Consider the following 14,773-nt stretch of genomic DNA (forward strand, 5'->3'; position numbering starts at 1 on the left):
CCATTACTTTAGCTCAGGCCTTAGCTCTCATACCTGGCCTCTGATACCAAGGGTTTATGTTTCAGGGCCACATCTTACTACCGTCTCAATCAGGGATGTGAAAAAGCCACCCCACCCCCCACAGCCAGCATTGCAATGTGTAGATGCAGCTGTGCCAATGGAAGAGCGCTTAGCTAACGTCGTTCGAGGAGGCAGTGTTCCTACAAAAACTCCTGTCAGCATCTACGCCTGGTCTATACTTAAGAGTGAGGTCGACACAGCAACTAGAGACTTAATTTTGTTAAAAAAAAGAGAGAGAGAGACTAAGAGGACAAATGAGAAGTCCTGAGAAAGCCCTGGCTGGGATGATTTAGTTGGGATTGGTCCTGCTTTGAGCAGGGGGTGGGACTAGATGACCTCCTGAGGTCCCTTCCAACCCTGAACTTCTAGGATTCTATGATTCTAAGTCTGCTCAAAAATTTTTATAAAACAATTTCTTTTGTAATATGCAGAATACAGGTTTTATCAGCAAGAGTTTGGAAGGACCTGGATAATTCACACATAGCTTTCCACTCATGCAAAGGAGCAGAGCTGAGACCTCTATGACACATGAATTAAGCTAAATGTAAGGCACCAGTTTAAGGTGTCCTCAGAGGTTTGCTCTAGTCTAACTAAATCAAATTAAAAAAGGGATTTTGGTTAAAGTGGTGCAACTTTTGCCTGTAGACCAGGCCTGAACTTGGTATCATGTTGTCACGCTGCCCGAAGAGACTCAAGGGCATGGGTACCAACCTCAGGGCAAACTGCCAGAAATAGGGCACAACCCCCCAAACTGGGTGTGAGGTCTGTTTCGATTTCACAAAAACCAAATATCAAGTGTAAACTCCTCAGGCACCATAACAGCCCAATCATGGAGTCACAGACAGTCGCCTGGGGTACCCTGCTCGATTTTGCCACCCAGGCAAGCCTGCCTTTGTGATGGATGGTCACTTACACCAAAAATCACAGCAATATTTAGCATCTGAAGAAGTGGGTATTCACCCATGAAAGCTTATGCTCCAATACGTCTGTTAGTCTATAAGGTGCCACAGGACCCTTTGCCGCTTTCACAGATCCAGACTAACACGGCCACCCCTCGGATACTTAGCAATATTTAGGTTTCTCCCAGTTCCAAAGGACCCGTCACTTATACCATGCCAATTGCACTTTAGATCTCGCACCAAAGATGACGCTTGTGGCCACTCCTATAATAAACTCACTAAGAATTGATTCATTAAGAAAAGGAAAGAAGAATTCCTTATTTACAAGATTAACGCAGGTAAACAGACATGCACACACGGGGTGGGAACCGTGGTAATAGGTCATCTCCATACGCTCCTTAGGGTAACCCAGGCTAACCTGGGATTCTTTTGCATGTGTTATGTAGCTCTTTTGCACTTTTAGAGTTCAAGCCACATAAAGATGATGATTTTTCTTGTCTGGCAGTTTTAGTCCCTCCCTTCCCCCAGAGTTTAAGCTGACAGGATGAGCGCTTCTGCCCCTCCCCTCTTCATGGGTGTGCAGGGGAACAACCAACAAAGTCTTTGGTTTATGACAGTGGCTCTCAACCTTTCCAGACGACTCTTCCCCTTTCAGGAGTTTGATTTGTCTTGTGTGCCCCCAAGTTTCCTCTCACTTAAAAATGACCTGCTTACAAAATCAGACCAAAAAATACAAAAGTATCACAGTGCTGTCAAAGCGCACTATTACCGAAAAATTGCTGTCTTTCTCATTTTTATCATACAATTATAAAATAAATCCATTGGGATACAAATATTGCACTTACATTTCAGTGGACAGTCTATAGAGCCGTGTAAACACGTCATGGTCTGTATGAACTTTTAGTTTGCACTGACTTCGCTCGTGCTTTTTATGTGGCCTGTTGTAAAACTAGAAAATGCCTAGATGAGTTGATGGACCCCCTGGAAGACCTCTGCGTATCCCCAGGGGTACATGTACCCCTGGTTGAGAATCACTGGTGTATGATGTCCCACAATGGCCTGTTTGGATCCAATAAGCCTTCCTGATGGGCAGGAGATAACCCTTCCCGGGGCAAACCAGTATTTCACTCTTGATGAGGTTTCTTTCCTGGCTGGGTTTACGGTTTCAGAGCAAACGTTTTACAAAGCCCTCAAGTAGTACCACTAGAGCAGGGGATACAGACATTACAAGTGAAATTAAGGCAGGCAGCAACTCACAAGCATTTCCTAAAGTCTGAACATATTTTTGTAAGCTTAACATCTATATTAACAACCCTCACACACAGACTGGTTTCCAGCTCTGAATTTGTCAGGGCTGAGGCCTAGAGTCTTGTTGCAGTGTAGATGTACCCACTGAGCCCTTGGCAACTGGTTAGCTGGCCAAGCAGCTTTAACCAACTCTGTAAGGGCAGGTCTACACTACAGGCTGGCACCGATGCAGCTGCACCACCGTAAGGCTTCTGGTGAAGATGCTCTCAGCTGACAGGAGAGATCTCCCATCAGCTTCATGGCTCCACCTCTGTGAGAGGCAGCAGCTATGTCAGGGCAGACGATTTCCTTGCTGTCTACACAGGGGGTCAGATTGGTATAAACCAGGTCTCTCAGGGGATTTTTTCACCCCCCCTCCCCGAGCACTGTTGTTAGACCAAAGTAAATGTGTGGTGTAGACAAAATCCAAGAACCAGTTGATGGCCCTATTAACACCTTCACAGCTCTCCAGTCTCTCCTTCCCCAGACCTGGAGAAGAGCCCTGGGTAGCTCCGGAGCTCGTCTCTCTCTCGGACAGAAGTTGGTCCAATAAAAGCTATTCCCTCCCCCACCTTGTCTCTCTAATATCCTGGGACCCACGTGGCTACAGCTACACCACAAACAACATTCTCCCAACAGAACGGAACATGTCGACATCTTAATGACTGATCTCACAGACAGAAAGAAAAGATATATTAATGGGAGGGGGATGGGAAGCATACAGAGCCCCTGGCTTGGGATAGGGAGTCTTTCAAATAGAGGGGGATGCGTGGGGGCACCCAGGAAGCTTGAGGAGAGACAGAAGGTCAGGTATGGCTGGAAGAAGACAAAGTGGGAAGAAATCTACCTTGAACCCAGACTGTAACTTGTTAAGTCTTAGCCGCTAGAAAGCATATTTATTTACTTTTATTTGCTTGTCATCATTTTTGTCTTTATCGCTTGTACCTGAATTCACTGAGCCTAACAAAAGAGAGGATTTCCGTCTACACTATGGCAGGTTTCCTCACACCACCACAGCTGTGCCGCTGCAGCCATGCTCTGTAAGGTACGCAGGAGAGAGCTCTCCTGCCCACGAAATAAAACCACCCCCAATGAAGGGTACTGGGCTGTGGGAGTGGGGGAGATCCATGCATGTTGGGGTCCTGGGCAGGGGGGTCTGCGTGGGGTACTGGGAAGTTGCAGTGGGGCTGAGGATGGGGGCGGGGCTGGATTCAGTGCATTTGTGTGGGAGGGTGCTGGGCATAGCGGGTCCAGGGAGGGCTGGGCAGGGGGGGCTGCGTGGTGCGGCATGGACCCACCTCTACAGGGAAGGGGCACGCTGGCAGCACAGGGCTGGGCGGGGCAGTGTGCGTCTGGCGACTGCTGGTTTCTAAACAGTGCCCCCACATTGGGCGTGCCCGCCCCCGCCGTGCCTTGCCCCTGGCCAGCCCCTCGCTCCAAGGACCGACCTCCCTGCGCCATGTTCCATTGCTCCCATCGGGGCCCACAAAAAGTTTATCCAGCCCTGACTGGGTCAGAGCAATGGTTCATCTAGCCCAGTATCCTGTCTTCCAAGATTGGCCAATGCCAGGTGCCCCAGAGAGAATGAACAGAATAATCAGGGAAGCATCAAGTGACCCATCCCCTCTTGCTCTGTCCAGCTCATGGCAGTCAAAGCTTAGGGACACCATCCCTGCCCGTCCTGGCTCATAGACATTGATGAATCTACCCTCCATGAACGTATCTAATTCTGTTTTTAGCCTAATTATATTTTTGGCCTTCACAACATCCCCGGGCAAACAAGTTCCACAGGGTGCCTGTGTGTTAGGTGAAGAAGCACTGCCTTGTGTTTGTTTTAAACCCACTGCCTGTTAATTTGACTGGGTGACCCCTGCTGGTTGTGTTATGTGAAGGGGTAAATAACACTTCCTTCTTCACTCTCTCCTTCCATTCATAGAATCATGGAATTGCAGGACGGGAAGGGACCTCGAGAGGTCGTCTAGTCCAGTCCTAGGCACTCAAGGCAGGGTTACGTAATAACTAGACCATCCCTGACAGATGTTTGTCTAACCTGCTCTTAAAAACCTCTAATGACGGAGATTCCACAACCTCCCTAGGCAATTTGTTCTTGACAGTTAGGAAGATTTTCCTGATGTCCAACCTAAACCTCATGGTTGTACAGACTGACATTCTGGCATGGGTGGCTTTATTGCATCGGCGTAACGGGGCGCTTACGTTGTCCGGAGACAAATTAGCGTGTAGACACGTGCACAGAGAGGTGGACGCAAAGTGACTTATGTCAACCAAATTCTGTAGCACAGACCAGGCCTCAGGCTCTCCTGTTGAAGCTTTGGATCAATAGTTAAAGAGAGACTGGGCCAGACAGAGGGCACGTGAGAATGACTGTAGAGCCTGGTGGTGAGAGCACCCACCTGGAAAACACAGTGTGGAGTTCGCCCGCTCACTGACCCTTCAATTATCTATCCACCACGGAACAGCGTCACCAGGAGAGACTCAGGGAGCCGGCGTCAGCCAGTCACCTTATGCCAGGGGCTACCGCAGCTGCCACTGGCTGCCCCATTTGAGCAGTTCCGGGTTCACCACGGCGCTGGACCCACACTCAGAAGGGGTCCCGGTGTCCGGACTTGCTGCTTCAGCCTCCAGCGACCAGCCCGATCCCCCGGCCGGCTGAGCTGGCCAGGAAAACTGCCCCTGCCGCCAGTGAGTGCTGGGGGCCAGTTCCCCCCTGCCCCCCAAGTCCCAAGGCAGGAGCCAGGGGAGTAGAGTGGAGCGGGCTGGGGCCAGTTCCCCCCTGCCCCCCAAGTCCCAAGGCAGGAGCCAGGGGAGTAGAGTGGAGCAGGCTGGGGCCGGGTCACTCCACTTCCTGCCGCCCTGTGGCTGCGTGCTGGGTGGAGCTCACAGAAATTAGACTTGAGCTCTGCTGCGTGTTTTTTCAGTAGATTGCGTGGTACTTTCAGTTTCCATATTGCTGCATCACAGACTTACAGGAAGAGAGAGACACAGAGAGAGAGAGAGAGATGGCTGAAACACAAAGGATTACCATATTTCTTTAACTTCCCGAGAAGGTCCCAGGAATGGAAGCACCCAGGGGTGGAAGGTAAGAGATTTTCTGCTCCAGGGTGGGTTGGTGAAATTGATTCCTGGTGTCATTTTAGCAGCTTCTTCATGTCTGTAAATTCAAGGCACAAGTGATTGAAAATGGTTGCTATGAAGGTCTCGCTGAAAATAGCTTCTAGATACTTCCGTATTTACCATTCGACACTCAGCTCCCCCCTGGTCACCCAGCCAAAGACAACTCCAGGGGCTTGTCGTCAAAACAGTTTTGCCCAAAACATTTGTGTGTGGGGGGGGCGGGGGGGCGGTGCAAAAAATGCAGGTTTGGTGATACTGAAATGTTTTGTGAATTTCAGTTGATTTTGCCAAGTTATTCGTTTGGGGGGAGGGGCACCCTAATTGCAGGAAAAAACAGAAATGTTTCCTAATGACATTTTGTAAATGAAAAGTTTTAGAGTGGCTTTTTGTGTCACAATTTCCTGATTTCTTTAATTCCACAATGACTAAAAAAATGGCAGAACTGAAATGAAATGTTTCCTTTGTCCCAAAACAAAACAGAAATTTAACTCGTTAATGAGCTGACAGGTTTAAAAAGTTCTGTTTTCAGCTCAACCCCAAATGCTTTTTATTCCCCTGACTTTTCAAAATTGCCAGCAAACTGTGAAATCCATTATTTTCCCAGCTCTAGATTCACAGAGTCATAGGACTGGAAGCGAGCTCAAGAGGGTTTTTAGTCCAGTTCCTAGCACTCATGAGAGGACAAAGTATTATTTACACCCAAGGCCACAGGTCGGGGGGGGTCATGCAGGTCAAGTGTCCCCCCAGCAACTGGCCCAGGTGGGGAGTGGACCAATGCCTCTTCCCTCTGCTGGGGTGTTGACTGTCACTAAAACCTGTTTGTGTTAATTTATGTAGCTTTGTATGCAAAAGCATAAAGGGGCCTATTCAAGGTGCTGCGTGCCCCTGCCATAAGTTACAAAATCAGAAATAAAATTAACCAGCTCACTAACCCCGGGCTATTTTCTGGGAGGGCCTGTGTGTTCCAGAGTGGACAGTCTTCAGCCCACTCCCTTTGCTATCAGAACTCAAATGCAGGGCCGGATTAACTTTTTGTGGGCCCAGCACCATACATATTTGTGGGCCCCCATGGGGCAAGGTGCAGGGGGGCGGGATGGTCAGTCTCGAGAGTGAAGGACGGGCTGGGGGCAATGAGGCTCAGCGCAGCGGGAGCAGCCCTGGTCCACACAGCCCAGCAGGAGGGCACGGTTTACAAATCTGCAGCTGCCAGACGCACACCGGCCTGCCCAGCCCTGTGCTGCCAGCATGACCCTTCCCCTTGAGGGTGGGCCCGCACCACACCGCCCCCCTGCCCAGTGCCCCACCCTTATGCCCAGCGCCCCCTGCCCATAGATCTCCCCACTGCCCCCCACTTTCCTCACAGCCCACCATCACAGCTGCACAGCACCCCATATTCCTGAGGGGATTCTGCACCAAAAAAAATAAAAATTCTGCGCGTAATAGTTTAAAATTCTGCAAATTTTATTTGTCCAATAAATAAATGTGGAGGCTCCAACATGGCAGTGAGGAGCACAGGCCACTGGTTGCATGGAGGTGGGAGATCCCTGCAGCCTCCCCCCACCCCACCCCGGGACAGGGACTCAGCAGTGAGGCTGCACCCGACCCTGACACAATGCAAGGGCCAGGCCTGTCCCAGCAACACCCTGGGGCCCTGCCCCCCTGTGCCAGGCGCACAAGGTGTGGGTGAGCAGGCTCAGCCCAGCAGCAGGATCCAAGTGCAGAGGGACTTAGTGTGGGGGGATCCAGGTGGGGGTAAGAGAGTTCGCTGTGGGGCAATCTGGGTGCGGGCGGCTCAGTGGGTGATCTGGATGCACAGAAGCTCATTGGGGGGTTCCAGGTGCAGGGGCAAATGGGACTCTGCAGGGGATCCAGGTGAAGGTGTCTGGGGTTCAGCAGGGGGGTCTAGTGCAGGGGAGGTGGGGTTCATTTGGGTGGGGGTCCAGTTGCAGGTGGTTGGGGCTCAGTGGGGAGGGTGTCAGGGGGGTTCATCGGGGTGGTACAGATGCAGGGGAGGTGGGGCTTATCAGGGTGAGGGTTCGATGGGCCTGCTGAACAGGGGAGCCCCAGCTTCTGCCAAGGGGATGCCACAGGCTGGGCTCCAGCTTCCTCCATCCCCTTCTCTTCCCCATCCCCTGCCCCTTCCCCACTGCCCCATCTCCTCCCCACCTCACCCTCTTCGTTCCCCACTGCCTCTTCCCCCTGCCTCCACTTCCCCCTCCCCTTCTCTTCCCCATCCCATGTCTCTTCCCCACCGCTCCATCCCTGCCCCAGCTCCCACTTCCCCCTCCCCTTCTCTTCCCCATCCCATGCCCCTTTCCCACTGCCCCATCTCCTCCCCACCCCACCCCCTTCATCCCCACTGCCTCTTTCCCCCATCCCCCACTTCCCCCATCCCCTTCTCTTCCCCATCCCATGTCCCTTCCCCACCGCTCCATCCCCGCCCCAGCTCCCACTTCCCCCTCCCCTTCTCTTCCCCATCCCATGCCCCTTTCCCACTGCCCCATCTCCTCCCCACCCCACCCCCTTCCTTCCCCACTGCCTCTTTCCCTGCTTCCCCTGCTTCCTTCTCTTCCTCATCTCATGCCCCTTCCCCACTGCCCCATCTCCTCCCCATCCCACCCCCCTTGTCCTCACTGCTTCTTTCCCCCAGCCCCTGCTTCCCCTGGCCCCTTTTCTTCCCTTCCCCATCCCAGGCCCCTTCCCCACTGCCCCATCTCTTTCCCATCCCACCCCCCTTGTCCTCACTGCCTCTTTCCCCCAGCCCCCGCTTCCCTGGCCCCCGCTTCCTTTGCCCCCTTCTCCTCCCCACCCCACCCACTTCCTTCCCCCCTGCCTCTTTCCCCCTAGCCCCAGCCTGCCCCTGCCCTTCCCCCCCATAGGCACTCACCATCGTAGGGAAAACAGGATGGCTCCCAGCACACAGAAGGGGAGCTCAACCAGCAACACTGCTGGGGCCAGTCAGGGACCCTGTGCCCCCCGGAAGCGGCACAACCAGCCAGGACCAGCAGGGCCATCCCTCGACATTGTGGTGCCCTATGCAGCGGAAGGAAGGGGTGTCCCCAGGCCTCCGCACGGCGGGGGGACGGTACCCAAGGTCTGTGGGGGGCAGGAGCAGGCAGGCCCGACCCCGCAGTCACGGGGCGACGGGAAGTGGAGTGACCCAGCCCCAGCCTGCTCCACTCTACTCCCCTGGCTCCTGCCTTGGGACTTGGGGGGCAGGGGGGAACTGGCCCCCGGCACTCACTGGCGGCAGGGGCAGTTTTCCTGGCCAGCTCAGCCGGCCGGGGAATCGGGCTGGTCGCTGGAGGCTGAAGCAGCAAGTCCGGACACCGGGGCCCCTTCTGAGTGTGGGCCCAGCGCCGTGGTGAACCCGGAACTGCTCAAATGGGGCAGCCAGTGGCAGCTGCGGTAGCCCCTGGCATAAGGTGACTGGCTGACGCCGGCTCCCCGAGTCTCTCCTGGTGACGCTGTTCCGTGGTGGATAGATAATTGAAGGGTCAGTGAGCGGGCGAACTCCACACTGTGTTTTCCAGGTGGGTGCTCTCACCACCAGGCTCTACAGTCCGTTCTGCTTGTCCAACGGACAGACAAACAAACAGAGAAATGCCATCAAGTTGCATGTAGGACCTCACTTTGCTTGGCCAAAATAGAAGAGTACTAATAACACAGTAATGAAGGGGCAGCTTGCCAGCTTGGGTCAAGGGGCCGTAGCTCCCCTGGGGTGATTGGGGACAGATTCCCAGCTGGGATAAAACAGCCGTAGCTCCAGGATCTGGCCCTAGGTCTTGAGGACTTATGGGAGATATAATGGCAGGGTCATAGGGGAGATTAATTCCATTTATTTTTAATAACTGAAATATTTGTTCTCTTTTTCAAAGACAGGCAGCTTAGGTCGATTGAGCGGCTCACAGGAAGTCTCAGTAAAAGTCCATTGACCCAGTAGTGGTTGGGAAAAAATCTCCCACTATGAGCGAAGAAGAATTCAAAGCTGCTGTCCAAGAAGGAAACCTTAAAAAAGCAGCTTCGATAGCACAGCGGATGATCAAGTCACCCAGATTATTCGAAATTGCTGTCATCGGGGAGTCGGGCTCTGGAAAGTCATCGTTTGTCAATGCCTTCCTGGGCTTAGCTGATGGTGATATAGGAGCCGCTGAGGTCGGGGTGGTGGAAACGACAGTGTGGTCAACCATGTATTCACATCCTGAATACCCTAATGTTTTCTTATGGGACCTTCCAGGAATCGGAACGCCAAATTTTCAGTCAATTGAACACAAGATGACTGATAAATACTTGTCAGGATATGATTTTTTCCTTATTGTCACTGCTACACGCTTCAGAGATATTCATGCCAACCTTGCAGAGAAGATCCAGGAGAACATGAAGAAGTTTTATTTTGTGCGCTCCAAAGTGGACCAAGACTTGGGGGCGGAAAAGAGAAAAATAAACTATAGTGAGGTGAGAACCCTGCGACAGATCAGAGAGGACTGCAAAGCCCATCTGCAAAGAGCAGGGGTGAATGACCCTCAGGTTTTTCTCCTCTCCAGCTGGGAATCTGACAAGCACGATTTTCCCCTCCTGAAGGAAACTCTGGATAAAGAACTCTGCCATGCTATGTTGCAAAAGCTGCTCGATACCTCATGCTCGACCCTGCAGGAGAAGAAAACAGCTATGCAGAAGACCACATGTAATCCAGCTACCTTGTCGGGCGGTCCTGGTGCTATTCCTCTTCCAGGTCTCTCTCTTGTTGCTGACATGTCTATCTTGGTGGGTTGCATGAGAGATTACTGCAAGAATTTTGGCCTGAATTCTGACTCCCTCACTGCACTCGCTGAACAGGTTGGGAAGCGGGAGGAAGATCTGAAGGCCGTGATAAGTTCTCCACTGGTTACCGAAATAACAACTGACCTTGTACTGAAGCTGCTGGAAAAGTCTGCAGGTGAGGGAGTGATGTATCTGACTTACTTTGCCTGGAGTATGCCAGTGGTCGGGTCACTGTTTTCTGCACAGGTTTCTTTTGGCACAACAAAGTTTATGCTGGATAACTTTATAAGCGACCTTGCTGAAGATACCCAAAGAGTCCTGGCAAAGGCTTTGGAGGGAGAAGAGAAAAAGTCAAAACAACATCACCAAGAAATCAATTTGCCTGTAATGCATGAAAAAACCCCAACCAATCCAATCTCAGCTGGAGGCAGGTGTGACGCTGGCCGACCAGGTGCCAGCTCATGCCAAGACTCTAGGCCTCAGCCCTGACAAATTCAGAGCTGGAAACCAGTCTGTGTGTGAGGGTTGTTAATATAGATGTTAAGCTTACAAAAATGTGTTCAGACTTTAGGAAATGCTTGTGAGTTGCTGCCTGCCTTAATTTCACTTGTAATGTCTGTATCCCCTGCTCTAGTGGTACTACTTGAGGGCTTTGTAAAACGTTTGCTCTGAAACCGTAAACCCAGCCAGGAAAGAAACCTCATCAAGAGTGAAATACTGGTTTGCCCCGGGAAGGGTTATCTCCTGCCCATCAGGAAGGCTTATTGGATCCAAACAGGCCATTGTGGGACATCATACACCAGTGATTCTCAACCAGGGGTACATGTACCCCTGGGGATACGCAGAGGTCTTCCAGGGGGTCCATCAACTCATCTAGGCATTTTCTAGTTTTACAACAGGCCACATAAAAAGCACGAGCGAAGTCAGTGCAAACTAAAAGTTCATACAGACCATGACGTGTTTACACGGCTCTATAGACTGTCCACTGAAATGTAAGTGCAATATTTGTATCCCAATGGATTTATTTTATAATTGTACGATAACAATGAGAAAGGCAGCAATTTTTCGGTAATAGTGCGCTTTGACAGCACTGTGATACTTTTGTATTTTTTGGTCTGATTTTGTAAGCAGGTCATTTTTAAGTGAGGGGAAACTTGGGGGCACACAAGACAAATCAAACTCCTGAAAGGGGAAGAGTCGTCTGGAAAGGTTGAGAGCCACTGTCATAAACCAAAGACTTTGTTGGTTGTTCCCCTGCACACCCATGAAGAGGGGAGGGGCAGAAGCGCTCATCCTGTCAGCTTAAACTCTGGGGGAAGGGAGGGACTAAAACTGCCAGACAAGAAAAATCATCATCTTTATGTGGCTTGAACTCTAAAAGTGCAAAAGAGCTACATAACACAGGCAAAAGAATCCCAGGTTAGCCTGGGTTACCCTAAGGAGCGTATGGAGATGACCTATTACCACGGTTCCCACCCCATGTGTGCATGTCTGTTTACCTGCGTTAATCTTGTAAATAAGGAATTCTTCTTTCCTTTTCTTAATGAATCAATTCTTAGTGAGTTTATTATAGGAGTGGCCACAAGCGTCATCTTTGGTGCGAGATCTAAAGTGCAATTGGCATGGTATAAGTGACTGGTCCTTTGGAACTGGGAGAAACCTAAATATTGCTAAGTATCCGAGGGGTGGCCATGTTAGTCTGGATCTGTGAAAGCGGCAAAGGGTCCTGTGGCACCTTATAGACTAACAGACGTATTAGAGCATAAGCTTTCATGGGTGAATACCCACTTCTTCGGATGCTAAATATTGCTGTGATTTTTGGTGTAAGTGACCATCCATCACAAAGGCAGGCTTGCCTGGGTGGCAAAATCGAGCAGGGTACCCCAGGCGACTGTCTGTGACTCCATGATTGGGCTGTTATGGTGCCTGAGGAGTTTACACTTGATATTTGGTTTTTGTGAAATCGAAACATAGACCTCACACCCAGTTTGGGGGTTTGTGCCCTATTTCTGGCAGTTTGCCCTGAGGTTGGTACCCATGCCCTTGAGTCTCTCCGGGCAGCGTGACAACATGATACCAAGTTCAGGCCTGGTCTACAGGCAAAAGTTGCACCACTTTAACCAAAATCCCTTTTTTAATTTGATTTAGTTAGACTAGAGCAAACCTCTGAGGACACCTTAAACTGGTGCCTTACATTTAGCTTAATTCATGTGTCATAGAGGTCTCAGCTCTGCTCCTTTGCATGAGTGGAAAGCTATGTGTGAATTATCCAGGTCCTTCCAAACTCTTGCTGATAAAACCTGTATTCTGCATATTACAAAAGAAATTGTTTTATAAAAATTTTTGAGCAGACTTAGAATCATAGAATCCTAGAAGTTCAGGGTTGGAAGGGACCTCAGGAGGTCATCTAGTCCCACCCCCTGCTCAAAGCAGGACCAATCCCAACTAAATCATCCCAGCCAGGGCTTTCTCAGGACTTCTCATTTGTCCTCTTAGTCTCTCTCTCTCTTTTTTTTAACAAAATTAAGTCTCTAGTTGCTGTGTCGACCTCACTCTTAAGTATAGACCAGGCGTAGATGCTGACAGGAGTTTTTGTAGGAACACTGCCTCCTCGAACGACGTTAGCTAAGCGCTCTTCCATTGGCACAGCTGCATCTACACATTGCAATGCTGGCTGTGGGGGGTGGGGTGGCTTTTTCACATCCCTGATTGAGACGGTAGTAAGATGCGGCCCTGAAACATAAACCCTTGGTATCAGAGGCCAGGTATGAGAGCTAAGGCCTGAGCTAAAGTAATGGTCAAGACTTTGCTAACATAAAGCAAAGTTAAGCTGTGAGCCAGAGGCAGACCCTGCTCGCAGAAGCTGGCAAGGAAAAGGCTGATGGTGCATAAAGATATGCTGTTGCACAAACATAGATCTAAAGTGTATTGGATACCAGGACGGTCTACAAATGGTACAAGAACATTCTGATACCATCCACATAGACAACAAGGACAGGGGCAAAAGGCTAGTATGATGGAGAGAGTTGTTTTGTTCGAACCAACACGGACAAGGTGAGAGGCGGCACCTCACTGCGTAGAAGGGTGGTGCATAGTTACGGAAAGGGGTTGCACCTCGATACGCCAGGAACGTTGTGTAACTTGTTTGCACCTGTGTATAAGATACATCCCTGGGGGCGGGGTGTCTCTGTCCGGCCTAGGGGGCAGCGGAAAGTCCCGCCGCTGACTGAGCTGTGTCCATTGCCAGGGAGCACAAATTCATAGTATGCCCTGTCGAGTCTATGGGGAACTATCCCTGCACTTCGTTTGAGCAATAAACCTGGCCGACGTGCCTTCGTACCTTACTAGAGCCTGTGGTCATTCGGGGTCTGCTGTGTCAGCGATTTGCGCAGAGCCGGGGCAGCACACGGGGGGAACGCGCACGCAGCCGACTGTTACCATCGCCCAACACGAGCTGAGTGCTGCACTGGTAACTTCTGACTACAGAGACCTCGCTACAGAGCACAGGTGCGACTCCGTGGGTGCTCCAGGGCCCAGCACCCACCGGCGGGCCCTGCCGATCAGCTCCTTCCTCTCCCTCGCGGTGCCCCCGGCTCGCCCACTGCAGGTCAGCTGTTCAGCAGCAGGCAAGATGCTCTGGGGGAAAGGAGGAGTCATTACGTTGGGGTGGCAGGGATGTTATGTCGGCAGGCGTGAAACCTTAACTAGGCCTCAGCCTGGGGAGTTGCCAGGCTGGAGCACCCCAGCTCCTCCTCCTGCCCTTCCCCAGCCCTGCTCTGCCCAAGGTACCCTGTCTCCCAGGCAGCCAGGTCCTTCCCCCTCCAAGGCTGGAGGGAGACTGACCCAGCTCCTCCCTCAGCCCTTATATCAGGGCCAGCTGTGGCTGCTTCCCCCAATCAGCCGAGCTTTTTCCCCCGGAGCAGGGTAACTGCCCCGCTACACCCACTCTGACAGTGCAGTCGACAGACACGCCCGTAGCAAGGACGCACACAGCCGGCACAAGGAGCGAAGTGGAGACATGCCCCAGCAATGAACTTACTGCAGCGGCTGTTTGCCGACCGAAGCGAGGTTGAGTTTATTTTGTAGTGCAGACGCGGCTGTACATAGCTAAGTTGTAAGTGTAGACCAAGCCTAAGGTTGCAGAGAGCCTGAAACGCTTGCTGTGAGGTGTGAATTGCCCCGTTCATTCCCGTGGGCGCGAACTCAAACACTTGGGATGATCCTGAAGGGCCTCAGAGGGGGTGTCTATAATATACACCCACTTTCGGTTGCTCTGCCAGTGTCAAGGGGCTTTCAAGAGGCTTTAGTGTAACTGCAAATAAAGCTTTTAATGGCCACACTGTGAACTATTTCACTGCTCAACCCATGAAAGAAAGGAGAAAAGGGAACGCATTCTGAAGATCGACACCAGCCAAGCGCACGATGGATAGAACTAGTGTGTGTGTGTGAGTGAGAGAGAGACTCGGCTGGTGTGTGTAAGATGTATACATTAAGCTGTTTAAGTTTGTTGATTTTATTGCCTTATTGGGACCATATTGTTTACATCCTTGCCAAGCCAGGTGCCTGAATTACCCTGATGCTCTCAAAGCTAACCTGAAAGCTGTAATGTTGCTATCGGGGTAAACCCAGGACAA

The 14,773-nt window shown here is 51.3% G+C and overlaps 1 protein-coding gene across 1 annotated transcript; it reads left to right on the forward strand.

Moving 5' to 3' along the window:
- Positions 1-5,062: 5,062 nt before the first annotated feature.
- On the forward strand, positions 5,063-14,476 carry LOC140902843 (interferon-inducible GTPase 5). Its single transcript, XM_073323411.1, has 2 exons — positions 5,063-5,343; positions 9,257-14,476. Exon 2 carries the CDS (start codon positions 9,345-9,347, stop codon positions 10,626-10,628), a length of 1,284 nt encoding a protein of 427 aa, XP_073179512.1. The 5' UTR covers positions 5,063-5,343; positions 9,257-9,344; the 3' UTR covers positions 10,629-14,476.
- Positions 14,477-14,773: the final 297 nt, after the last annotated feature.

This window comes from Lepidochelys kempii, chromosome 24 (assembly GCF_965140285.1).
Source record: "Lepidochelys kempii isolate rLepKem1 chromosome 24, rLepKem1.hap1, whole genome shotgun sequence".
Lineage (NCBI taxonomy): Eukaryota > Metazoa > Chordata > Testudines > Cheloniidae > Lepidochelys > Lepidochelys kempii.

Coding starts and splice junctions, on each gene's coding strand:
- LOC140902843 (XM_073323411.1), top strand. CDS start 9,345: ATGAGCGAAGAAGAATTCAAAGCTGCTGTCCAAGAAGGAAACCTTAAA.